This window comes from Dendrobates tinctorius, unplaced genomic scaffold (assembly GCF_039654945.1).
Source record: "Dendrobates tinctorius isolate UK_male_01 unplaced genomic scaffold, ASM3965494v1 ptg000022l, whole genome shotgun sequence".
NCBI classification, from domain to species: Eukaryota; Metazoa; Chordata; class Amphibia; order Anura; family Dendrobatidae; genus Dendrobates; species Dendrobates tinctorius.
Genome location: NW_027361690.1, coordinates 79,598,739 through 79,624,780, shown reverse-complemented (window position 1 = coordinate 79,624,780; position 26,042 = coordinate 79,598,739). Strand labels below are relative to the sequence as shown.

Genomic DNA, 26,042 nt, shown 5'->3' with positions numbered 1-26,042 from the left:
CGGCCGAGGTGGGTATTGGGAGGTTCTGCAGCAGCGGCCGAGGTGGGTATTGGGAGGTTCTGCAGCAGCGGCCGAGGTGGGTATTAAGTGCAATGTATTGTATATATTTTTATGGATTTCAAACTCATTGACTTTGATTTTCTTGCATGTTATTAGAAGAAAAAAAAGATTCAAATCTGCACCATTATCCACATAATGTAGGTTTACTACAGATTTCACACTATTTGTAGCATTGCCAACTGCTGTGGTCCCCATGATACGCATGTGGTGCTACACATCAGCCCTGGTCAGGTCACTGGAGCTGAGGGGCAATGCCAGCTATAACCCGAGGACACATTATTAAGCAGGAAAACAGAGATTTCTTTCTATTTTTGTACAATCCCCTATAACATCTGTATTTTGCCTTTGCAGCCCTGAGTCCATGCAGAGCGCGGCTCCATCACGCATCGTCCGGTGTCTCATCAGGGTTTGTATAGTAGATGCGGATCCCACCAGTGCAGCCGTGACCGGTGCCGCTCTCCTCCAAGGGATTCCTGTGTATAGGACCATATCCCACCTCTGCCAGACAAGCAGCGGCGTTCTCTGGATACGTGTGGTCCCACTGGTGAGATCCGAATATACGGCCATCATGTAATATCCATGAATACGGCATAACGTAGACTGTGAGCCCTCGCGGGCAGGGTCCTCTCCTCCTGTACCAGTCGTGACTTGTATTGTTTAAGATTACTGTACTTGCATGTATTATGTATACCCCCCTCACATGTAAAGCGCCATGGAATAAATGGCGCTATAATAATAAACAATAATAATGTGGGAGAGGTGCAGATCACACACGGCATTGTCCAGAGTCAGGGGCTTATTCTATAATGGGGGGCATGTCGGGAAAAGAAAACTCTGAAGATATCAATTGTCTTAGGACATCGCACAACGGCCTCCTGTCCGCCATTGTGTCCTGGGAAGCTAGTGCACCAGTCGTCAGGGTGGGAGCAGTCTGGCACTGGGCTCCAGTCATCGGGGCGGGGGCAGTCTGGCACTGGGCTCCAGTCATCGGGGCGGGGGCAGTCTGGCACTGGGCTCCAGTCATCGGGGCGGGGGCAGTCTGGCACTGGGCTCCAGTCATCGGGGCGGGGGGGGCAGTCTGGCACTGGGCTCCAGTCATCGGGGCGGGGGGGCAGTCTGGCACTGGGCTCCAGTCATCTGGGCGGGGGGGCAGTCTGGCACTGGGCTCCAGTCATCGGGGCGGGGGGGCAGTCTGGCACTGGGCTCCAGTCATCGGGGCGGGGGGGCAGTCTGGCACTGGGCTCCAGTCATCGGGGCGGGGGGGCAGTCTGGCACTGGGCTCCAGTCATCGGGGCGGGGGGGCAGTCTGGCACTGGGCTCCAGTCATCGGGGCGGGGGGGCAGTCTGGCACTGGGCTCCAGTCATCGGGGCGGGGGGGCAGTCTGGCACTGGGCTCCAGTCATCGGGGCGGGGGGGCAGTCTGGCACTGGGCTCCAGTCATCGGGGGGGGCAGTCTGGCACTGGGCTCCAGTCATCGGGGGGGGGGGGCAGTCTGGCACTGGGCTCCAGTCATCGGGGGGGGGGCAGTCTGGCACTGGGCTCCAGTCATCGGGGGGGGGGGCAGTCTGGCACTGGGCTCCAGTCATCGGGGCAGGGGCAGTCTGGCACTGGGCTCCAGTCATCGGGGCAGGGGCAGTCTGGCACTGGGCTCCAGTCATCGGGGGGGGGGGGCAGTCTGGCACTGGGCTCCAGTCATCGGGGCAGGGGCAGTCTGGCACTGGGCTCCAGTCATCGGGGCAGGGGCAGTCTGGCACTGGGCTCCAGTCATCGGGGGGGGGGGCAGTCTGGCACTGGGCTCCAGTCATCGGGGGGGGGGCAGTCTGGCACTGGGCTCCAGTCATCGGGGCAGGGGCAGTCTGGCACTGGGCTCCAGTCATCGGGGCGGGGGGGCAGTCTGGCACTGGGCTCCAGTCATCGGGGCGGGGGGGCAGTCTGGCACTGGGCTCCAGTCATCGGGGCGGGGGGGCAGTCTGGCACTGGGCTCCAGTCATCGGGGCGGGGGGGCAGTCTGGCACTGGGCTCCAGTCATCGGGGCGGGGGGGCAGTCTGGCACTGGGCTCCAGTCATCGGGGGGGGGGGGGCAGTCTGGCACTGGGCTCCAGTCATCGGGGGGGGGGGGGCAGTCTGGCACTGGGCTCCAGTCATCGGGGGGGGGGCAGTCTGGCACTGGGCTCCAGTCATCGGGGGGGGGGGCAGTCTGGCACTGGGCTCCAGTCATCGGGGCAGGGGCAGTCTGGCACTGGGCTCCAGTCATCGGGGCAGGGGCAGTCTGGCACTGGGCTCCAGTCATCGGGGCAGGGGCAGTCTGGCACTGGGCTCCAGTCATCGGGGGGGGGGGGGCAGTCTGGCACTGGGCTCCAGTCATCGGGGGGGGGGGCAGTCTGGCACTGGGCTCCAGTCATCGGGGCAGGGGCAGTCTGGCACTGGGCTCCAGTCATCGGGGCAGGGGCAGTCTGGCACTGGGCTCCAGTCATCGGGGGGGGGGCAGTCTGGCACTGGGCTCCAGTCATCGGGGCAGGGGCAGTCTGGCACTGGGCTCCAGTCATCGGGGGGGCAGTCTGGCACTGGGCTTCAGTCATCGGGGCAGGGGCAGTCTGGCACTGGGCACCAGAGGCTCAGGCGGTAACACCAGTATTGGGGATTTGGGCCCTTGGTGTCTGTGGCAGTCTGCACCCCATGTGCAGCTCGCTGTCTCGCTGTTCTCACATACATATTAATAGGGTTTTGTTAGTGCATTTTTCTTTTTTACTTGACAACTAAAAAACCGGCAGTAAAGACAGTGTGAACACACCCTTATTGATATGCGAAGACCGCATCCATGAACAGCGCTCAGCAATGAGCTGGACACGTGATGTAAGTGGCGAGGTCCAGCCGGTCCCACATGGACGGCACTGCACAGCAGCAACACGTGGGCTGCCCGACCTCCAGCCGTGTATGGCTGTGTGCATGGTGGGAGTTGTAGTTGCACAGAAGACCCCCTCCCTCCTCGCTGCCCCCCTTGCCTCTCAGCAGGCCGCGTCCTGCGCCTTCTCCTCAGCAGGGGCTCAGCCTATGGCAGCTGCGGCTGAGCGGGGAGGGTCGGGAGGCGGCTCCCGGGGGCGCGGCAGGATGTGATGGAGGAGCCGCGTATAACGAGGGCCAGAGGCAGAGCTGTCCGAGCAGGAGGTATAGTGAGGGGTGGGGGGCTGTGCCTGGTAGCAGGCCTATGGCTCTCCTGCTGGCACTTGTAGTGCTGCCAAAGGCACCGGGCCTGGTATAGCCTCCATGTAACTGCACACCCACTGGCTGAGGGCATGCTGGGAGTTGTAGTCTTCCTGGCCTTACAGCGCCTCATAGTCCCTTCCACGCGCTGTTGCTGTGGACAAAGGTTATAACACGTTATACTACTGAAGATTGGGGGACCGGAGTGTGTTCTGACTCCTGGGGTTTGTAGTTCTACTGGTAAATAAAGCTGAACTCCGCCTGCGATGAAGGATTCTGTTAGTTGTCCTTTCCTTTCTTTGTGAGCCGTGCTTGCAGTCAGTGAATGGAAACCTTTCCCTGGTCACAATGCTGATGTTGGTTTCTTATTTGGCAATTTCTTTTTTTTTTTTTTACAGGTTTAATGATAAAAACAAAGCGGCGAGGTGCCCTGATGAATGCACTTATACTGGCACAAAAAGGGGCATCAAGGTGGGCACCAAAGGGCGTTATTGAAAGGGTTAAATGACTTTGGGCCACTGATCTCACTCCAGCATTATACAGCTAGTGACGCCCCGCATCATAGTGGGCCATTCTCGTGCCCAGAGGCTATTTGGGCCAGGCTAGAGTGACCATCAGTAGCTGTGTAATGCTGGTGTGAGATCACTGGCCCAAAGTCATTTAACCCCTGAAAAACACCAATTTTTTTTTATTTAAATCTGTGAAGATTGACTATTTGACTTCTTTGATGCCCAGAACCCCTTTGGGCCTGGCTGGGGTGACCTGAGTTTCATGTGGGGCCCCCTGATCTATGGTCCACAGTGTGAGATCAGAGACCCAAAGTCCTTTAACTCTTTCAATACCGCTCCAGTGCCCACTTTGATGCCACTTTTATAATTTTTGTAGCTGCTTTTAATCCTATTCACATCAGGGCGCCGCGCTAAGTTGTATTTTATTATTGTAATTTTTTATTTTTGTCTTTAAACCTGTAAAAACAAACAAAATTGCCAACTAAGAAAGTGGACGAATAAGAAGTTCAACTTCAGTAACGTTTCCAGTTCTCATTTTCCAGGCTCTTTCAAAAGTCAGTCTGAGCCTTGTTACTGTTAATTTCCTCCGTTTCTGATAAATCTCCCATGTGTTCAGTACAGATGTGTGGTCCGGGTGGTGGGCTGCACCCGGGTGATAAGATGGGTAACGGTCGGGGTCTCTGGCTGCGCCTACAGTGCCCTATAATAAAAGAGACTGTCGTCGTATGATGACCCCACATTCCCAGAGATTCACCAGATCTCCATAAGTGACTTGTTTTCTGGAACACAAAACTGTTATTTAAATGCCCCAGAGCTGCCGTGGATTTCACTTTTGGTGTTGCAGATGGTGAAATCCGCAGCATAAATTGACATGCTGCACGTTGGGATTCCACATTGCAGTTCAGTGTCTGTGCACAATAGCCCAAGGCTGCATTCATTCATCTGCATTTTATGGGGAACAATGATGAGCCCCTCCGCAGGGGTCCTGTCCTGTCCTATCAGCATCATTGGCATATAGGGGGCTACGGGGTCAGGCCTGAGATTACGGACTGTAACAGACAGTCGTGAGAAGTACAGATGCAATCAGTTATTCTACACCAGTGCCGATCAGGGTTATCAAATTTTCTAATGTTTGGGAAAAAAACAACAATTGTAAATCACTCAACACAACTAATAAAGTGGTTTCTCCAAATTCAGCATAATATGCCACTTTTTCTGTCTAATGGAGTCTCCAGATACGGCCGAGTCTCGCATGTTATTACAAGGCACTGCCGCCGGTACTTGGGAGAGGAGCGTGCGGCCACATAGCAATACATGGATCTGCACGCTCCGCTCCCGAGTGCTGGCGGCAGTGCCTTGTATTAACATGCGAGACTCGGCCGTATTCCTGGCATGTGTGATCCCGGCCTTATTCTCCATCTTCATGACCACCATCTTTACTACTAAATAGACTGTCCTTTGGCTGTTAAGACCTGCTGCAATCATGATGAATAGCCAGACTCCAGCTTCTGGCCTCGTTCCTGAGGAATCTTTGCCTATTCCTCATGGGCAATTCCCTCCAGTTCAGTAATATTCTTGGGTTTATGTGCTGCCACTGCTTTCTTCGAATCCCACCAAACATTTTAGTGGCACTGATGGCCACTTCAGAGTCTTCCTTGACTTTTCCTGAAACCAAAGCCTCGACATTCAAATATGCTTGGGATCATGGTCCTGTTGGAAGGTCCAATGCCACTCAAGCTTTGGATTTTACACAGACACCATGACACTTTCTCCAAATATTTCCTGACACTTGATTGAATCATCCTGCCCTCCCCACGCTGAGGTTTCCAGTGCCAGAGGGAGCAAATCAACTCCAGAGCATCAACAAGCTATTGCCATGCTTCAGCTGTAGGCATTATCGAGCCACCACCATGCTTCACTGTAGGCCTCACTAAGCCACCGCCGCGCTTCACTGTAGGCATTATTGAGCCACTGCCATGCTTCACTGTACATTGCTGCCCTGATGAAGTGGTCAGGAGGCCATGAAACGCATTGGCTTGAGTGTGAATAAAGGTTTCCTTGCATCTTCGGTTGGTTCCTTGTCTAGCGCGGACGAACCCCGGCTTTTCTTTTCTCTACTGTTTTATCTGCATCCCGGGAACTGCAGCGGCCAAAACTTCCTTAGGTGGTTGTGACCCTTCACAACCACATCAGGTGAGTGGATTACCTTTGTTAAACACGCTGGTGTCCCTCATTTACCACCTTAGGGCGCTCCCCCTCTTTATTTTTTGCATCCTTCACTGTAGGCATCACCAAGCCACCGCCGTGCTTCACTGTAGGCATTATTGAACCACTGCCATATTTCACTGTAGGCATCACCAAGTCTCTGCTACGGTTCAATTTATATACTTAATTCTTCCTCCTTCAGATGTATACTACTCATCCAAAAACTTGAAAAGTTCAATTTTTTGTTTGATTACTACACTGAATAAGAATCCCAAAACTTCTGTATCATAGTTATATGGTTTTGAACATATTTCTTGTGCTTTTAGGTCAGTAGAGGTGTACCTCTTGGAATTAGGGCTTGGAGCCCTTCAGCATTCAGTGTTTGCTTTGCTGTGCAAACTGAAACCTTAGCGCCTGCTGCCACCAAATCTCGCTACAGATTTTTGCAGTCATTCGAGGGCTGTTGATCACCTGTCTCATCAGGAATCTGGTGGCAGCTGATGATTAGTTTCCTCTTTCTGCCATGTCCAAGTGGTGGAGCTAGTGTTACTTTAACTTTGTACTTGTGAACTTTGCTTCCAACCGTATCTCTTGAAACGTTCAGTGCCTTTTTGATGTGTTTTTCAATCTTTTTCCTTGTTTGTACAAGACAGTGATCACTTTCCTTAAATTTTTAGACTAATTTCTTGACAACCCAAGAATGTTTAGGTACTGAAAGACATTGCACATGAGGAGTGGGCCAATATTCCTCATCTGGCTATACGTCACATTTGCAGCAGGTCATAACAGCTGAAGGTGCTCTACAGAATCGCAGGTGCGGAGTAGACAGAGAAAGTAATTTCTCCATCTCCTCTATTACCTGTCTCAGTGTATATCGGACTGCACTGGGATGACATCCAAGTGCAATCCGATGTTTCACATGCATCCATAGACTTGTATGGGTGCAAGTGAGCCGAGTTTAGCTGCCAGTCCCAGCATTCTGCCACTGTTCTCTCATGCCGAATCGACATGAGAGAATAATCGCAGATCTGAGCTGCCCCAAAGAATAACATTGGTCAGAGAGCTAGGCGATATTTTATCACATAGCACTCAGCCATGTTATACGCTCATGTCACCCCGGCGTTAGAGCAATAAATAGGACTGAGCTGTAATACTGGGGTGACTGTGATTGTATGTTATATAGTCATGTTACACTCACTTCACGTCTCTTGCACAAATATATTACTTATTCACCATACGACAAGTGGGTCTGTGTGCTTTCAAGTGCCAGGGCTGAATTTTAGTCCCAGTCTGGCCCTATGTGTGACCCACTAGTGAATACTCTCAAAATGATCTATGACTAATTAGCGAGGAGAGACAGTATAAGCTAAAACATAACTTTTAACACATAGTCTAAAACTGTATAATCATAACAAACAAGCCAAAGTGATAAAGTGCAAGTGCTAAAAAGTTACCAGTGCTCAATAATAAATGGCTTGATCTCACCACTGTTATAGTAATTCTCTGCACGTCGCAGGAGCTCAGAAGATTACTGTATAAAAGAGAGTTTTCAATTGTACCAGGTTCTGACAAACTAGCTGGACCTGATATGTGAGTTACCTGCCAATGAAGGAACTCTTATTTCACGAAAATAGGGGGGGAAGCCAGCACTGCTTGAGGTTAGAACGCATAAATTGGAGTGCATATGCACATAATGTCTAGCTGTATTCAAAAAGATATTTAGCAAAAAAATTGATCAATTCAATTGAGCCACCCCGCCGCGCCAAGGCAATCTCATATGGGGGGTCCTACTCTATATATTTTTAATAAATGCTGTGCCATTACGGCCTCCTAAATACATTTAGAGTCAGTTTGCTGGTCAGGCAATGTGTGGAGGCCATTCCTGATATGTCTGTGTTCAGACCTGGTTGGCCTTCATCTGCACTTGCTTCATCTGGCTTCATGGGAGCGATCCAGTAATGTTCAGGTACAGATTGCACTTGATGTGGTCATGCTCTAAATGTATCGCCGGATCATTGCTGCGTCGTTGAGTAGATCTGTTTGACAGCTTACTAGCGACCATTTAGCGACGCACCAGCGATCCTTACCAGGTCGTATCGTCGGGATCGCTGGTGCATCGCTTAGTGAACAATACAGGGGCACTACAGGGGATATCAGAAACTCTTCCCCCCCATCCTTTTATACAGTCATCTTCTGAGCTCCTGCGACCTGTAGAGAATTACTACAACAGTGGTGAGATCAAGCCATTTATTATTGAGCACTGGTAACTTTTTAGCACTTGCACTTCATCACTTTGGTTTGTTTGTTATTACTTATCTAGTTTTAGACTGGTAGCAGAGGATAATAATATTGCAAGAGGATTGGACGACGGCAGCAAGTTGCAAAACAAATAAAATAATTAGGATTTTTCGTGCCCGGCTTGTCGCAGTACAATTTCATTCCCTTGTAGTAAAGCTGCTTGCAGTTATTTTTTGCATGTTACAGTTTGGTGCAGTATTTACCATAATTGCTGTAAACCAGATGTCGTGTGTGAACATGGCGTACTAGTAATATTGGCAGCTATTCAGATTGTTTGGGACCCGGTGCCAGTGTGTACAGGAACTTGACATCACAAGTCACTCAGTAATACGCATATAATTTATGTTTTATTATGTCAGAAAACGGGTATAATTGTGTGGCTACATGGCACGTGTAACTCATAGTGACCTCTTTATTGGGTCATGTATCGAGTAATGCTAAGTTGTTTCAATATTCTAACAGCTTTGTTGCAAAGATGGAGCCATGCACGACCAGCTAGACGTAAGGCCAAAGCTGCTTCTAAATGTTATAAATTGTAACAGAAACCTTCAGACACTCGATCCCCGATTGTAACCTCCAATATGATTGATGCTGGGAAGGTTTTTTTTTCCTCGTAACGGTTTTGATTCCTTTAAATCCCAGGTCCCAGCAGAGTGGTGTGCGGTGCCCTCCGTCACATGGCATTGTCGGCTTCCCTGTGGCCGTGTGCATAGAACAGCTTGGACCTGTACAAAGTGTTCTCAATAACCCATCTAACGGGATGACTTATTAATATTTTTCTATATAAATGCATTCCTTTCGGTGGAGCTTAAAGTCACAGAAACAAATGCAAGGAAGCTGATATCTTAGCGAGACCCTCCAGTCTTGGCTCCGCTGGCCGTAGAGAGGGAGGGGGTTGTTTACCAGTTCTTGTCTAAGATGGACTCAGTAATGCCCAGAATTCCCTCTGCAGAGGGCCGCGCTTCTAAATTTACCCTCCCTGTGGTTATGTGCTATCCTCTGTGCAGTTACCTTCATTTGCATTCATATTTCACTTTCATTTATTATTTTACCTTAACCCTTCATGCGAAATAGAACCTTTTTTTTTTTTTAATAATTCTTTAGTGTACTGTTTCGGTTCAGCACAATTTGCAAGACCTCACCCCCTATCAGAAAACTGGTAAATTTATGTTTACATCCAGCCGTAAAAACTGCAATGTGTAAACATAACCAATGTAAAGGGCCTGTCACACTAAGCGATATCGCTAGCTATATCGCTGTAAAGTCACTGGTTTTGTGACGCAGCAGTGATATTGCTAGCGATATTGCTATGTGTGATACTTACCTCCGACCGCTCCCCTGCTGGTTATCGCTGATCGCGTGAGAACGTCCTGGACCGTTTCTCGTCGTCAGCTTCCTGCTGGCGCTGACGGGCGATGCATGGACGCGGACATGAAGACGTCTTCATCACCTCGTCTGACAGGTAAGTAGCGACCCCCGACCGCTGCTATGTCGCTGGTGAGATCTTCCTGTGTGGCAGCTCACTAGCAACCATTTAGCGATGCACCAGCGATCCTGACCGTGTCATATCGTTGTCGGGATCGCTAGTGCATCGCTAAGTGTGACATTACCTTAAGCAAACAGTCTGGTCAGATGTTACACACCCAGACATTGTAGCACATTATCATTTAAAGAGATTTCAGCTGATGGTATCTTTACCACACAGGATGCCTACAGACTTCTATGCCAAACCGTAACAACCCCTTTAAGCTGACCTTACATTTGAGAAAGATGTCAGACAAGCATAGATTTGGCAACAACATTTCTCCTAATTCCGTGATACACATGAGCACATAAATCAGCCAAGCGTTTGTGTTTTCAACTGAGAGACAGGAGAAAGTCTCTGCCATACACCTCTGGCAGCAGCTTATTGTCCCTGAAAATAAAATAAAAAAAAAAAAAGCTCGGATATTGAAAATCCATCTGCCCTACCCCTGGTAAAAATGACTTACAGTGGTATTTAAAAGTTTGTGCACCCCGTATCAAAATTACTGTGAACAGTTAATAATAATTTTTATATAGCGCCAACATATTACTCAGCACTTTACAATTAAGGGTGGTTTCACATTTGCGTTTAAGGCCGCAGCGTCGGCCTGCGCACGGCCGCCGCTAAGCCCCGCCCCCTGCCGTGCCTCCGCCAGTAGCTCCGCCTACGGACGCATGACGCTGCATGCGTCCTGCGTCCCCTATCTTTAGCACTGGTGACGCAGGCCGTGCGCAGGCATGCGTTTGGCGGCGCATGCGTCCTTTTGACGCTGCGCCAACCAGCGCCAAACGCAACAGGTTGCAATTTGGTGCGCTCGGCGCAGCGTCAAAAGGACGCATGCGCCGCCAAACGCATACCTGTGCACGGCCTGCGTCCCCAGTGCTAAAGATAGGGGACGCATGCAGCGTCATGCATCCGTAGACGGAGCTACTGGCGGAGGCAGGGGTGGGGCTTAGCGGCGGCCGTGCGCAGGCCGACGCTGCGGCCTTAAATGCAGATGTGAAACCACCCTAAGCGGGGACATGTACAGACAATAAATTCAATACAAGTTAAGACAATTTAAACAGTGACATTAAGAGTGTGGTCCCTGCTCGCAAGCTTACAATCTACAAGGAAATGGGGGGGGGACTCAGTAGGTGAAAAGTGCTTGTTATTTCAGGGCTGGCAATTATAATAAAAAAGGATTTTAATATAAAGCTGCATGATCCGGTCATCAGCCCGTGTGTTTAAGTGCAATAGTCAAGTATCAAGTGCAGTTATCGTGTGCATGGAGGGTGTGGACACTGATGAATAATAGGGTGCAGATTCAGAATAATATTTGGAAGGAGGGAACAGGGCAAAGTTAGTTTACTGAGTAGTTGATGTGGTAGGCTTGTTTAAAGAGATGGGTTTTCAACGCACGCTTGAATAGGTTGGGGCTTGTTATCAGTCTGATCGTCTGGGGAAGTGCATTCCAGAGAGCTGGTGCAGCACGAGAGAAGTTTTGGAGACGGAGGTGCGAGGTTCGGTTTACCTGGGATGTTAGTCTTGGGTCATTTGTAGAGCGGAGGGCACGTGTAGGGCGATAGAGATGAAAGAGGAGATATAAGGCGGTGCAGAACTGTGGAGAGCTTTGTGGGTGAGAGAGAGGAGTTTATACTGGACCCTGTAGCGAATAGGTAGCCAGTGTAATGACTGGCACAAGATGGAGGCATCGGTGAAGTGGCTGGACAGAAATATGACCCTGGCTGCCGCTTTCAAGATGGGTTGGAGAGGAGAAAGTTTGGTAAGAGGGAAACTGATCAGAAGAGAGTTGCAGTAGTCCAGACGAGAATGAATAAGAGCGACAGTAAGAGTCTTAGCAGTTTCAAAGGTGTGGAAAGGTCTGACTCTGGAGATGTTTTTAAGATGCAGGTGACAAGAGCGAGTGAGTGATCGGATATAGGGAGTAAAGGAAAGTTCGGTGTCGAATATGACCCCAAGACAGCGGGCATGCTGCTTAGGAGTTATGGTTGAACCCTCCAGGGTTATTTCGATGTTAGGTAGAGTGAGGTTAGTAGAGGGGAGAAACACAAGAAGTTCAGTTTTGGAGAGATTTAGTTTCAGATAGAGGGAGGACATGATGCTAGAGACAGCAGACAGACAATCCTTGGTATTTTGCGTTAGGGTAGGGGTGATATCAGGGGAAGAAGTGTATAATTGGGTGTCATCAGCATAGAGATGATACTAGAACCCAAATCTGCTGATTGTTTGTCCAATAGGGGCAGTGTATAGAGAGAAAAGGAGGGGGCCTAGGACTGAGCCCTGCGGGACCCCGATAGTAAGGGGACAAGGAGAGGAAGAGGAGCCGGCAAAAGATACAGTGAAGGAGCGGTCAGAGAGGTAGGAGGAGAACCAGGAGAGGGCTGTGTCCTTGAGGCCTATAGAGCGGAGCATAGTGAGGAGGAGCTGGTGATCCACAGTGTCAAATGTGGCAGAGAGATCCAGGAGAATCAGCAGGGAGCAATGACCTTTCGATTTAGCTGTTAGTAGATCATTAGAGACTTTGGTGAGGGCAGTTTCAGTAGACTGTAAATAGCGGAAACCAGATTATAAGGGGTCGAGAAGAGAGTTATCCAAGAGATAGCGGATTAGACGGGAGTGGACCAAGCATTCCAGGAGTTTAGAGATGAAGGGAAGATTAGAGACAGGTCTGTAGTTAGCAGTGCAGTTCTGGTCCAGGGATGGCTTTTTAAGTAAAGGGGTTATGATGGCATGTTTAAATGAGGAGGGAAAGATACCTGAAGAAAGAGAGAGGAGTGGTGACCACTGTTAAGAGAGACTGCAGGAGATATGAAGGAATGGGGTCACTGTTGCAGGTTGTAGCCCGAGCAGAAGCGAGGAGCTTGGAAACTTCTTCTGAAACAGGCTCAAAGATGTCTAGTGAGCTTGACCAGTAAAGCTTGAACAGTTAAACAAGTTGAAGATTAAATGATCTCTAAAAGGCCTAGAGTAAAAGATGACACATTTCCTTAGTCAAAAAATATTTATTTTTCATCTTTTACATTTTAAAAATTACAAAAAGTAAAATGGGTTAGTACCTAGTAACCCCCCTTTTCCAAGTATCACAACGTGTAAATGCTTTTTGTAGCCAGACAAGTCTTTCAATTCTTGTTTGAGGGATTTTCATCCATTCTTCTTTGGAAAATTCTTCCAGTTCTGTGAGATTCCTGGGTCATCTTGCATGCACTGCTATTTTGAGGTCTAGCCACAGATTTTCAATGATGTTTAGATTAGGAGGTTGTGAAGGCCATTGTAAAACCTTCAGCTTGTGCCTTTTTGAGGTCTATTGTGGATTTTGAGGTGTGTTTTGGATCGATATCCATTTGTAGAAGCCATCCTCTTTTCAACTTCAGCATTTTTTTGTTATAGACGGTGTATATTTGCTTCAAGAATTTTTTGAAATTTCATTGAATCCATTCTTCCCTCTACCTGTGAAATGACTAATGGTTGGCGAGATGTTGTTTTACTGAAATTCTGTGCCATTTTTCTCCATAAATACCTTTTGGTCATTGTGGCAAAAGGGTTCTATTCTAACCTCATAGGTCCACAGGGCTTGTTTACATGTTCTTTTGCATACTTCTGATGCTAAATTTTATGGAGCGGACATAGGAGAGGTTTTCTTCTGATGACTCTTCCATTAAGACCACATTTGTGCAGGTCTCTGAACAGTAGAACAATATACCACAACTCCAAAGTCTGCTAAATCTTTCTTAAGGTCTTTTGCAGTCAAGTGGGGATTTTGATTTGCCTCTCTAGCAATTCAATGAGCAGCTCAATGAAATTTTGCTTGGTCTTCCAGACCTTATCTTGACAACCACAGTTGCTGTTTACTGCCATTTCTTAATTACATTTTGAACTATAGAAAGGGCAACTTGAAAACGTTTCTTCTTAGGGTATGTGTACATGATCCGTAAACGCTGCAGGATGGACAATCCGTACTTGTGCAGTGTCCAACATGTAGCGTCCAGATGTTACAGCTTGGTGGACGGGATGTCAAGAAATCCCATGCCCACTATGCGTTCAGAGATGCCTTCGGCTCTTCCGCAGAGACGGACATGTAGAGCATCTTTCCAGACCGCAGCACATCTATTTATCTTGCGGAGATGCAACCCTCCGCAAGATAAATTTCACCCATACAATGTATTGGACATGGTGAATCTGCACGGTTCAATGAACGCTTGTGGATTCACCTGTGTTCAGTAGCCCTTCTCCCACTTTGCGGCCTCCACCACTTTCATTTTCAGAGTGCTAGGCAGCTCCGTAGAAGAACCCATGGCTGCTGTTTTTTGGCACAAGGTTAGAGAAGGCTGGGCTTTTATAATGCTGAGAAATTTGCATCACCTGGCCTTTCCTAACGATGATAGTGAGCAAGCCATAACCCTAACAGGCTAATTAAGGCCTGAAACCTTGAGCACACAAATCTTATGGGGGCACAAACTTTTGCATCAGCCTATTTTCCTTTTTGTAATTTTTAAAATGTAAAAAATGGCTATATATATATTGTTTTAATTTAAAATACAAGGCAAATGTGTCATCTTTAACTTTACCCTTTTTGGAGATAATTACTGTACATCTTCATCTTACTTAACTGTTCACTATAATAGTAATTTTGACCAGGGGTTCACAAACTTTTACATGCCACTGTCTAGACTATCAGATTAAAATAAAAACAAACTAATCCAGATTCATAATAAATATGCAGTAACTTATGATACTATAATTTTCATTTAACAATCTGAAAAGGAGGAAAGACGTATAAGACCGACAATAGACCGGAAGGGAGAGGATAAGTATAGGTATTGGGAAATGAAGAGGAAGGGAAAATGAATAACTAAGTAAACCAGGTTCTTAGATATTCAGGAGTATCCAAAAACTATCCCAGGGAGACCAAATGAGTGACTCAACCGTTTCATCATTCAAAGTGGTACGAAATTCGACATTCCTAATGTCTTCGATTCTAGTGTATAGATCAAGTAAATGCGTGGGAGAAGTTAGCTTCTCTCCAGAAACTATCAAACATCTGCAACCGTCAATATGTGTAAGAGAAATCTAATAGTTCTGGATATATTCTGTGGAAAGACATTAAGTGAGAAAAACAGGGTTTCTAATGGTAGGTTCCACTCAAAGACCTGTTTATTTAGTTTGTACATTGTCACAAAATAGGTGAAAGATGGATCCTCTCGGCAAGGCACATCTCCAACACATGGGAGAAATAGTTGGGTCAAGTTTGTGTCTAAGTATGAGGTTCTTAAAAGCAATGTGTCATCAGAAAATGACTTATTGTTTAATTCAGGTTTTTGTGTTAAAAGTAATTTTTTTTTTTTTTTTTGTTGTGTCAATGTTTTATTTTTCCATAGCACATTAAAAATCAAAACTATTAATCCTGCGATTTTCACAATCTCCTTCAGGAAAATGACTTATCAAATCTGTGTGAACTGGCTCTAATTGTCTTACTAGCTGGGTGCATTGCTATTGCTCAGCGCGTATGATGGAGGCGATTTCAGCTGAAGTAGTGACTACGGTAATATTATATTGGACAATTGCTATTCAACCTTCTCTGAAAGTTCACAAGTGCTTCATTCTGTATTTCTCAGAATTACTGCTTTTCCTACGGAAACCCCTTGTCTTCCAAAGGTTAACAAGACTGAGCTTTATATCTAACACGGGATGTTGTTTTGCAGAATGTGGTTCCCCTGTTGACAATCTTACGTCGTCCACCTTGAGAGGTGTCTTGGAGAGCTCAGCCCGCCACTACCTGCATATAAGACGGCGTCATGGACCCTCTGCTGAAGTCTTCTCCTGTCCAGATGGGGAGACGGTATGTACATACAGTTATCTGACCACAACTGAACTGAACCAGTGTGACGGCCTAAGGACTACAATGCCAGCCAATGGTCTTCGTGGTTCCCCTTCAGACGTAACTATGGCTTTCAGCCTGAACTTTCTTGCCTGCATTTTTATGTTGTTTCTCTTACTGATATATTTACCTAATTTCCAGTTGTGCAACCCTAGAATAACATGTTTGCCAGTAAAAGGCCCACCCAAACTGTCCCGCTCTCAACATCTCCAAGCAGAGACCCCATTTGAACCTAGTAGTTTTTTTTTCTTCGCTTCCCTGTTTTAGAGTCGCCCCACGTCCCTCACATATTTTCAATGCCTCAACTATATTCACCTCCTTCAGTCGAGAGGCTCTTCCTAAACTGAGCAGAAATTCTTATGAATCCTCAGCTGTTTTGCATACTTCCAGCAGTAGAGGTTGAGGCTATCCTTGTATTTTATCTGAGCGCCCTCCACTGACTTTTACAGAAAGCACAGAACATCGGTTGTCATTCCATAGATGTCTTGGGAAGAGAAACTTTCTAAATTAAGTCCACAGTTAGACTGTGTGATTTATAGATACTCTGCAATGATAAAATCTACATTTTGGCAGCATGCTTTAAGGCTACGTTGCCGCGTTTAATTTTTGGTAAGTCTTTTTTTTTTTTTTTTTTTTTTACGCTGCGTAGTTTTGAAAAATTGCAAGTAACTATTTTTATTTACTTATTATGCTTTCCTTATATAGCACTATATTATTCCGCATTTTGCATACATTATCATCACAGTCCCCAATGGGGCTGACAATATAAACCGGAGTAAACCCACGCAAACACGGGAAGAACATGCAAACTGCTTGCAGATGTTGTGTTGTCCTTGGTGGGATTTGATCCCTGGACCCCAGCGCTGCAAGGCAGCAGTGCTGCCCCTATCTCACTTAATGGGTGCAGAATTAGTGCAGAAAATCTGCAACATCGCCAAGAGCTCATGATGGGAATGTAGCCTAAGGATTTTTACACTTTTGTACGATGGTGTAGTTGGAAGCTCTTCAACCCTGGTGCATAATCTGTATTGTGAGATCTTCACCTATCCCACCTACATTCTGTAATTGTGCATTTAGCTTTATTGCTCTTCTGGCACGCTAACGTACTTTATACATTTTTTTGTATACATCAGTGTAGTTTGTGGACCTCTCGAGCATTGAGGACCCAGTTGTGATAGCATCCTCTGTCCTTTTGTCGAGACCATAAACACTGAAAACAAAAAGCAGAGGATAGAGCCTTACAGATGAATTAATACATAGCACATTTGCTCACTTAGAGAGACTAATTAAAAAGGGATATTCCTGTAAATAAAAATAGTCTGTATGGGTTGGACTTGTATAGCTATGGTCACCTATACAGTGCCAAAAAGGGTATTCTCCCATAAAGGATGTCAGAATGCCTGCTATAAACATACAAGATCGAGTGCCCCAAAAACAGTGCCTGCAAGAGGATGCCTTGGGAAATAGTGTACTGTAATTTTTGGACTATAAGACATACTTTTTTTTCCCAAAAAAATTTGGGAGGAAAATGGAGGTGCATCTTATGGTCCAAATGTAGGTTACAGGGGGTGGGGGAGCCACAGCCATGGAGCGAGGTCACAGGAGGCAGGGTCGCTGTTATTATGAAGTCTGATAAATTTCTCTGAAGGTCTTTTGCAGTAAAGCGGGAGTTCTGATTTGCCTCTCTAGCAATTCTACAAGCAGCTCTCACTGAAGTTTTGCTTGGTCTTCCAGGCCTTATCTTGATTTCCACTGTTGCTGTTAACTGCAGTTTTTTAATTCCATTTCAGACTGAGGAAAGGGCAACTTGAAAACTCTTTGCCAACTTCTTATAGTCTTCTCCTGCTTTGTAGGCCTCCACTATTTTCATTTTCAGAGTGCTAGGCAGCTGCTTAGAAGAACCCATGGCTGCTGTTTTTTGGCACAAGGTTAGAGGATTCTGGGGTTTTATGAATCTGGGAAATTTGCATCATCTGGCCTTTTCCAAGATGATAGTGAACAAGCCATAACCCCTAACAGGCTAATTAAGGTGCAACACCTTGGACAAAGTTCTCTGAGCACACAAATCTCCAAGGGTTATCACACTCTTTCATTAGACCATTAAAAAAAAAACTATTTATATATTTTGTATTATCTTTTACTTTAGCCCTTTTAGACATCATTTTATCTTCAACTTGCTAAACTGTTCACAATAACAGTAATTTTGACCAGGGGTGCCCAAACTTTTACATGCCACTGTAGGTAGAAGAGGTCTGATTTTATTTCTCTGAGATCACTATCTGTAAGACTCCCATCACGAGCAGGATCTTCACAAGAAAGTACATCTTGAGAGCGATCACTAAGAAATTTACCCAAAACTAAGCATCTGGATAAAATTGTCTGCTAACCTTGTAACATTTGGAACCTTAATGGATTCACTAAAACACCGTTCCTTTTACAGATAAGCGTAGATGCAAATTGTGTTCTTCATGCCCCTTTGTTCCGAGATGACGATTCTAAGAAAATGCTGCTCTTAGTAAACCCAAAGAAAAGAGACTCAGGTGTGGAATAGTTTTTTCTGTTAAGCGTCGATAATGGCCCTTATAGAAGATGTCAGATGGTAGACATTGGATAAACCATACATGAATGTACTGATGACGTGTCTGAACACTGACCTGAGTGTTGTCCATGGAGTCAGATGGGTAGATGCAGTATCGCTTATCCCATGTCCTGGATGATCCACTTTGAAGAATAGACTTTAGCTGTGTAGAGCCTAACAATGTGATTACCAGACATACTGCTTTATAGTCAGCAGAAGGGCCCATTTCTATTACATTTTCCTGCCTTTGTAAGCGTCTTTTTATTCTTTAATATGTTACTTTTTGTGTGTCATCTCAGTTTTGGCCGTGTATATGAATGACAAGTGGTTGGGTGTAGATGAAGTCTTACTGTCAATGGATCCAGTCCAACAAGGACTGAAAAAGGTGAGTGATCTATATATATTTTTTATTTAAAGGGGTTTTCTTATCAGAGACAACTCCTTTTAGCATGCAGAATCTGTAGTGATCAGACATTCTCCCTTCAATGCCCCTGAAGAAAATGTGGTGTTATTTGCCCCTCATGGAATTGCATGGAAAGCTCAAGTGTGCAAGAGGGACAGGAGTTGACATTGCTGTCATCAATATAAGAACTGGGAGCCTGGGCTAAAGGAGGAATGGGTAGTATTGATTCAATGAATGGGTTTTTTGAGCATTCCACACATTTTGGAAATACATGTATACTTCTTCTCACAGAACGTGGCCCCAGATGTAGATGTGCTTTCTTTATAGTGTAATTTTGCCTCCCTTAAATGTAAGCATATATGTCTATGAGGCTGAGCAGTCGGATCAGAAACACTATAAATTTCCTATAATATTAACCATATTATTTCTGAGCTTTGCAGCTGCTTTGTCCTCAGTCCGGCTGGGACTCGCCGTGACAGATTATGTTTTCCTAATGTTGTTTTTCTCGCATCATGTCACAGTTTTCTGGGCCTGAAGCACCGATCGATCTCTTTATTACTCATGTAGCGAGGCTGAGAAGTGATCTTGTCAGCAGTTTGTGATTCTTTGAGAATTGGTACTTCCTTTGGAGTAATCAAGTTTGTCATTCCTCAGGTTCAGACATGTGGAGAAAGGATTGTCCTCTTTGTTCTGAACTGCCTGGTGTGTGGCTTTGTGGAGGGCGGCGATTCAGAGACTGGGGTTTGCTTCCTTCCACACTCTGCAGGGGAGCTGGCCAAGATATTTTGGCACCACGGAGAGGCTGTGGCGTTCTACACGTACAAAAACAAAGGTGAATGCCCAAAATGTCACTGTATGTGTATTTTATTGTCTTTCCGATCAAATGTGGCGTATTCTACATATTCAGTTACAATTTTGTGTTTTTGATAAATGTTGCCGTTAATATCAGGTTAAAAACCGAGTGTGTGTTTAAGCTTACAGGGAGAAAGGAAGAAGAGTTTTCTGGTTTTCTCATAACAATATGAAATTGGAACCACGTTTTCAATCCATGCATGACATTGTGCTGCAGACTCTGGTTGCTAATTGTCATATGGTTTTCATTGTCTTAAGGAAATGAAAATTAATATTTGTCAATGACATAAACTGCAACCCTCTTTTTCTTAAATCCCTAACTGTTTCCCCTCAGCTGACTTATTAACCGTTTACTAGTTGTGTTTTTGTTCTGTTAAAGGAGTTCTATGCCCCTTTTCTAGGACCTGTCCTATGGCCCCAATGTACTAAAATAAAGAAATGGCCTATATTCACCTAATGATGTGCTGCCGGTCCTCCATTGCACTGGCCGTGGTCCCTGCTAGTTTCCTCTTCTGGCGTGGTCAGCGCAGAATCGATTTTCTTCTGCTGTCATGCTCATACCATTCTAGAAGAGAAGGGTGGAGACCTGAATAGGCAACACAAATATTGTCTTGGTTTTAAAGCGCACTTCTAGTTAAAAAAATTGAAACTTCACAGGCCTTATATGCTGTATTCTCCGTGACTCTTAGCTATTAACACTGTCTGCTGAGTTAGATGTACACTGGAGATGCCGCCTGGTCACCAGTCACTGTATCTACAAGCCTAGTGCAGTTTCTTCCTTTCAACTTTTGGTACACATCTACCATGCACACTGCCAGGCTGATGCTGCTGTAATAATAGGACTTCATTAACTAGCAAGTTATCATACACATAGACAGTTTGCAAATCCCTTTTTTGGTGATAGGGCTACATAAAACAGCTTAACCATATCTTGTTCTTTCTCTTCCCTGTGTCTTGTGGATCTCTCAACAGCAGGGAGAAAATAAAGGACTACAGTAATAGGGAGCTCCACAGCGAGAGTCAAAGAGTAAGGCCACATTCACACATTCAGTATTTGGCCAGTAATTTAGATCAGTATTTGTAAGCCAAAACCAAGAGTGGCTGATAAATGCAGAAGTGGTGACGTGTTTCTATTATACTTTTCCTCTGATTGTTCCTGTCATGGTCCAGACCGGGGTTGGAGTCGTGTTTTCCCTTTTTCCAGGTCTGGTCATGAAGGGGTTAACCTTTCTCAGCCTCTGTCTGGGTTCAGGTTTGCTATTTATCGCTGCTGCTTCCTGCAGGCGATGTCGGTTATAGTTCCTGCCTAGGGTTGCTGTAGCTGACTCTGATTGGTACTGCTACGTTTGCTATCTGATCCCGTGTTTCTGTTTTCCCCTATTCCCGTCCTGAGCTCAGTGTTTCCCTTTAGCGTGCTGACTCCCTGGTTTTGACTTGGCTTGCATCCTGACCTGCTTCTGTACTTTTGTCTTTGTCTTATCCACTTCCTATCGTTGCTGATTCTCTGGCTTGTCCCTGATCGTGAGTTTGCGTATTCCTTTTGTACTGCGCTACAGTGTATGATCTGACCCGGCTAGTTTGACTACTCTGCTGCCACCTGTGGTAGCCTTGCTGCTGCACTGCAGGTCAGCTCTGTTTAGGTGCAGTCCTGCTTCCACTCTACTGCCATCTTGTGGAGCCTGCACCTACCCGCATCGCAGCAGCATGATAGTTCCACTCCTGGTTTTGGTTTACAAATAGTGAACGTGGCCTGAGATTTCTGGCTTGAAACACAGAGGCGCGCGCCACTCGTTACACGCATCTTCATGAATCAGGAGCATCTATCTCTTCATGAATCAAGAGCTTCTGACTCCACCATGTCTCCGCATGAAACCCAGCAAGAAAATCGCCTATCTTGATGAATCAGGGCATAAGTGTTTAGGTGCATTATTTGAGTTATCCTTTAATTTAAAAAATATATTGAAACTTTTTCTGTTTTTATACTACTACTACTACTACTACGCATGAACACACACTAGTCTGTGAGTATACAGTGGGGCAAAAAAGTATTTAGTCAGTCAGCAATAGTGCAAGTTCCACCACTTAAAAAGATGAGAGGCGTCTGTAATTTACATCATAGGTAGACCTCAACTATGGGAGACAAACTGAGAAAAAAAAATCCTGAAAATCACATTGTCTGGTTTTTTTTTTCATTTTATTTGCATATTATGGTGGAAAATAAGTATTTGGTCAGAAACAAAATTTCATCTCAATACTTTGTGATATATCCTTTGCTGGCAATGACAGAGGTCAAACGTTTTCTGTAAGTCTTCACAAGGTTGCCACACACTGTTGTTGGTATGTTGGCCCATTCCTCCATGCAGATCTCCTCTAGAGCAGTGATGTTTTTGGCTTTTCGCTTGGCAACACGGACTTTCAACTCCCTCCAAAGGTTTTCTATAGGGTTGAGATCTGGAGACTGGCTAGGCCACTCCAGGACCTTGAAATGCTTCTTACGAAGCCACTACTTCGTTGCCCTGGCGGTGTGCTTTGGATCATTGTCATGTTGAAAGACCCAGCCAAGTTTCATATTCAATGCCCTTGCTGATGGAAGGAGGTTTGCACTCAAAATCTTACGATACATGGCCCCATTCATTCTTTCATGTACCCGGATCAGTTGTCCTGGCCCCTTTGCAGAGAAACAGCCCCAAAGCATGATGTTTCCACCACCATGCTTTACAGTAGGTATGGTGTTTGATGGATGCAACTCAGTATTCTTTTTCCTCCAAACACGACAAGATGTGTTTCTACCAAACAGTTCCAGTTTGGTTTCATCAGACCATAGGACATTCTCCCAAAACTCCTCTGGATCATCCAAATGCTCTCTAGCAAACTTCAGACGGGCCCGGACATGTACAGGCTTAAGCAGTGGGACACGTCTGGCACTGCAGGATCTGAGTCCATGGTGGCGTAGTGTGTTACTTATGGTAGGCCTTGTTACATTGGTCCCAGCTCTCTGCAGTTCATTCACTAGGTCCCCCCGCGTGGTTCTGGGATTTTTGCTCACCGTTCTTGTGATCATTCTGACCCCACGGGGTGGGATTTTGCGTGGAGCACCAGATCAAGGGAGATTATCAGTGGTCTTGTATGTCTTCCATTTTCTAATTATTGCTCCCACAGTTGATTTCTTCACTCCAAGCTGGTTGGCTATTGCAGATTCAGTCTTCCCAGCCTGGTGCAGGGCTACAATTTTGTTTCTGGTGTCCTTTGACAGCTCTTTGGTCTTCACCATAGTGGAGTTTGGAGTCAGACTGTTTGAGGGTGTGCACAGGTGTCTTTTTATACTGATAACAAGTTTAAACAGGTGCCATTACTACAGGTAATGAGTGGAGGAAAGAGGAGACTCTTAAAGAAGAAGTTACAGGTCTGTGAGAGCCAGAAATCTTGATTGCTTGTTTCTGACCAAATACTTATTTTCCACCATAATATGCAAATAAAATGAAAAAAAAACAGACATTGTGATTTTCTGGATTTTTTTTTCTCAGTTTGTCTCCCATAGTTGAGGTCTACCTATGATGTAAATTACTGACGCCTCTCATCTTTTTAAGTGGTGGAACTTGCACTATTGCTGACTGACTAAATACTTTTTTGCCCCACTGTATATGTTAACATTCACTTATTCGTATTGGTCAGTGGTGCTGCAACAATGATAAAGGAGTTGTTTGGTTTAGATAACAAATTTCAGATATACAGCTCTGGCAAAAATTAAGGGACCACCACATCAAAACCCTGTCATGGGCAGCCCATTCTCCAGACCTGAACCCCATTGAAAACCTCTGGAATGTAATCAGGAGGATGATGCATAGTCACAAACCATCAAACAAAGGAGAACTGCTTAAATTTTTGCGCCAGAAGCAGTGTGAACGACTGGTGGAACGCATGCCAAGACGCATGAAAGCTGTGATTAAAAATCATGGTTATTCCACAAAATATTGATTTCTGAACTCTTCCTGAGTTAAAACATTCGTATTATTGTCTCTAAATGATTATGAATTTGTTTTCTTTGCATTATTTGAGGTCTGAAAGCACTGTTTTTTTGTTTTTTTTTTAATTTTAACCATTTCTCCTTTTCAGAAAAAAGAAACAAAATTTATTGCTTGGAAATTCGGAGACTTGTTGTCTGAAGTTTACATTTTGCTCAAAAATATCCCGATAAAGAGAAAAATCAGACAAACTTTACATTTGGAAGTGGTCTCTTAATTTTTGCCAGAGCTGTATATTCCATGAGCCAGAATCGAAGGTGTATATACCATACTCTCACTTCCCCAATATCCAGCTTAATAGTAGAAGCAGCCTCGTCCATCACTCATCAGTCAATAGCATAATTGTCCTGATGATTTGAGGCAGCAGAGTTGCAGATCACTGACAAACTGGTGGGATCTGAGTGATCTCTCGGTGTCATCTGTGACATACCGGTAACAGTGGTGGGATCTGTATGACCCCCCAGTGATAAAAATAGGGGACGCATGCAGCGTCATGCGCCGGTAGGCGGAGCTACCGGAGGAGGCGCGGCAGGGGGCGGGGCTTAGCGGCGGCCGTGCGCAGGCCGTCGCTGCTCCCTGACACGCAAATGTGAAACTAGCCTTAATTGCTTCTTTTGACAAAAAAACCCAAAACATTGCAGTACCATCAAACTCACTGAGTGGAAGAAACACCCCGTGAATATGCCGTTTATAGCAAATTCTGTTTGCATGTGGGAAAGTATGTTGATTTGAATATCGCAGCAAACTACAAATAGTGTAAGGAAAAAAAAAATATTTTTCTTGAGCCAATGGAAGTGATTTAGCAGTGCCAGGACTTAATGATGCTTAAGTGACCCCTGTTGTCCGGTAATGACATGTTTACTCTGAGCCCGGAGTGAGCTGTCAGCTTGCAGGACATTGTTTGTGAGCTGCCTGTGCTGCATTCTTTCTTGGTGGTGTCAGTGTTTTTAACAAACAGGGTCATTTTTTGGCAGCGAGGTCTCCTCTGGCCTCCCCAGTGCCAAGGCCAGCACTAAAGCAGCAGAAATAATTACCTCCTGTTGACTGTCTCATCAGGCCGAAGTGACAATATCCACTGTGTGTTTTGACTATATACTCAGTCTGCAGACTTGTTCGACCATAGAGAACATGGCCTGCCAGCCAGATACATCCCACTTAACACACTGCGTCAAAGTTAAGGATAAGGTTAATAGATTAACTAGTGCCCCCCCTTTCTTCCTTCACGGTAACTAGATCTCGAAAAATTACACACGTAGTCACAGAATGTGTGAAAATCTGTTCTAGCGCTAATTACACATGCCTTTTACGTGTGCACTAATTACACGTGACTGAGTTGTAGATGTAAACTTGTATTTATCTGGGTCACTGGACTGGTAGGTGCAGATTACTAGATATTTTCATTTCTGTATTAATATAGCACAGACATATTCTGCATATCTGTACACATATTGTAATAGTGCTTTGTGGTGGCTCACAGTGTATTCTCCCTATACTAGAGACACATTAGGCTCCTATCAGTTTAAAAGCATGTTTTTGGGTATTGGAAGAGTTTTATCATTACATGAGACAATGGATACAATTACTCTGAGAACATACAAATAGAATAAAATTAAAAAAATACAGTGGAAGGTCCTGAGTGCCTCCTCCACTTGCTGCTTGCTCCACTAATTCTGGAACTGTTATCCTTTTTTTTTCTGTGTCCTTTTGTTCCAAAGTTATATTCTCCAGGAATCATGGTGAAAATTCGACCTTCAGACAGCTGCGCGTTTGCGTTTTCTCCTCTGACGCTGGCCAATCAAATTATGGCCGCACCCACAGAGAAGTTCAGTAGTACACGCCCAGTTGGCTGAAGGAAAAACTTGCATTTTTATTACCAGGAGGCATAACTTTGGATAGGAGAAGCAAAGAATAAAGTGAAAAACTGTTCCAGAATCAGTTGAGGAACACCAAGGTACTCGGTTTGATGTAAAAAAAAAAAAAAAATGGGTGAAGAGGTTGTCCACTACTTTATCATTGATAACCTATTGAAATTAATAGGAGGCAAATGTGCAGTACCCTGCCACTATCAGAAGACGCTTTGCACCCGAGCAGTTTCGGCCCGCAGCCGCCGCCAAAAACACCGAGATCAGTTGATTGGCAGGGGTGCCAGGTGTCGGACCCCAACTGATCAGACAATGATGACTTATGCGAAGGATAGGTCATCAATGATAAAGGAATGGACAGCCTCTTTAAAGGTCCCATTTTAAAGGTCGTCATCAGGATTAATCCCTTTAAATCAGAACACCTCAGTGGCTCTTCCCAGCTATGTTACTTATCTCTCCAGCTATATTCTTTAGCAGGAGCTGGAAATTTAAAAGGACACGTTTTCCAGGGCGTTGAAAATTTGCCAGTGGTCATCCATTGGTGGACACAATGCTCTGCTTGGAAAATATCTAGGATCTTAAGTTAGTTCAGATTTAGGGGCAGTCATCAGGGTACACACAGTGCCTACAACTAAGTAATGGCCGTGTA

At 45.5% G+C, this 26,042-nt stretch overlaps 2 protein-coding genes across 2 annotated transcripts in view; one reads left to right on the top strand and one right to left on the bottom strand.

Annotated features, from left to right (window-relative positions):
• The window catches only part of PGPEP1L (pyroglutamyl-peptidase I like), a 39,283-nt gene extending 36,136 nt beyond the window's left edge, over positions 1 to 3,147 (bottom strand). The window contains exon 1 of the mRNA XM_073568774.1: positions 3,063 to 3,147. The gene's annotated coding sequence lies outside the window, so the exon portion shown is untranslated. The remainder of the gene's footprint in view (positions 1 to 3,062) is intronic.
• LOC141084226 (protein FAM169B-like) overlaps positions 3,095 to 26,042 on the top strand; it is a 37,307-nt gene continuing 14,359 nt past the window's right edge. Inside the window, exons 1-5 of the mRNA XM_073568772.1 lie at positions 3,095 to 3,225; positions 15,501 to 15,637; positions 18,117 to 18,216; positions 18,554 to 18,639; positions 19,312 to 19,489. Of these exons, the coding sequence (XP_073424873.1) occupies positions 3,174 to 3,225; positions 15,501 to 15,637; positions 18,117 to 18,216; positions 18,554 to 18,639; positions 19,312 to 19,489 (553 nt within the window). The 5' untranslated portion in view covers positions 3,095 to 3,173. The remainder of the gene's footprint in view (positions 3,226 to 15,500; positions 15,638 to 18,116; positions 18,217 to 18,553; positions 18,640 to 19,311; positions 19,490 to 26,042) is intronic.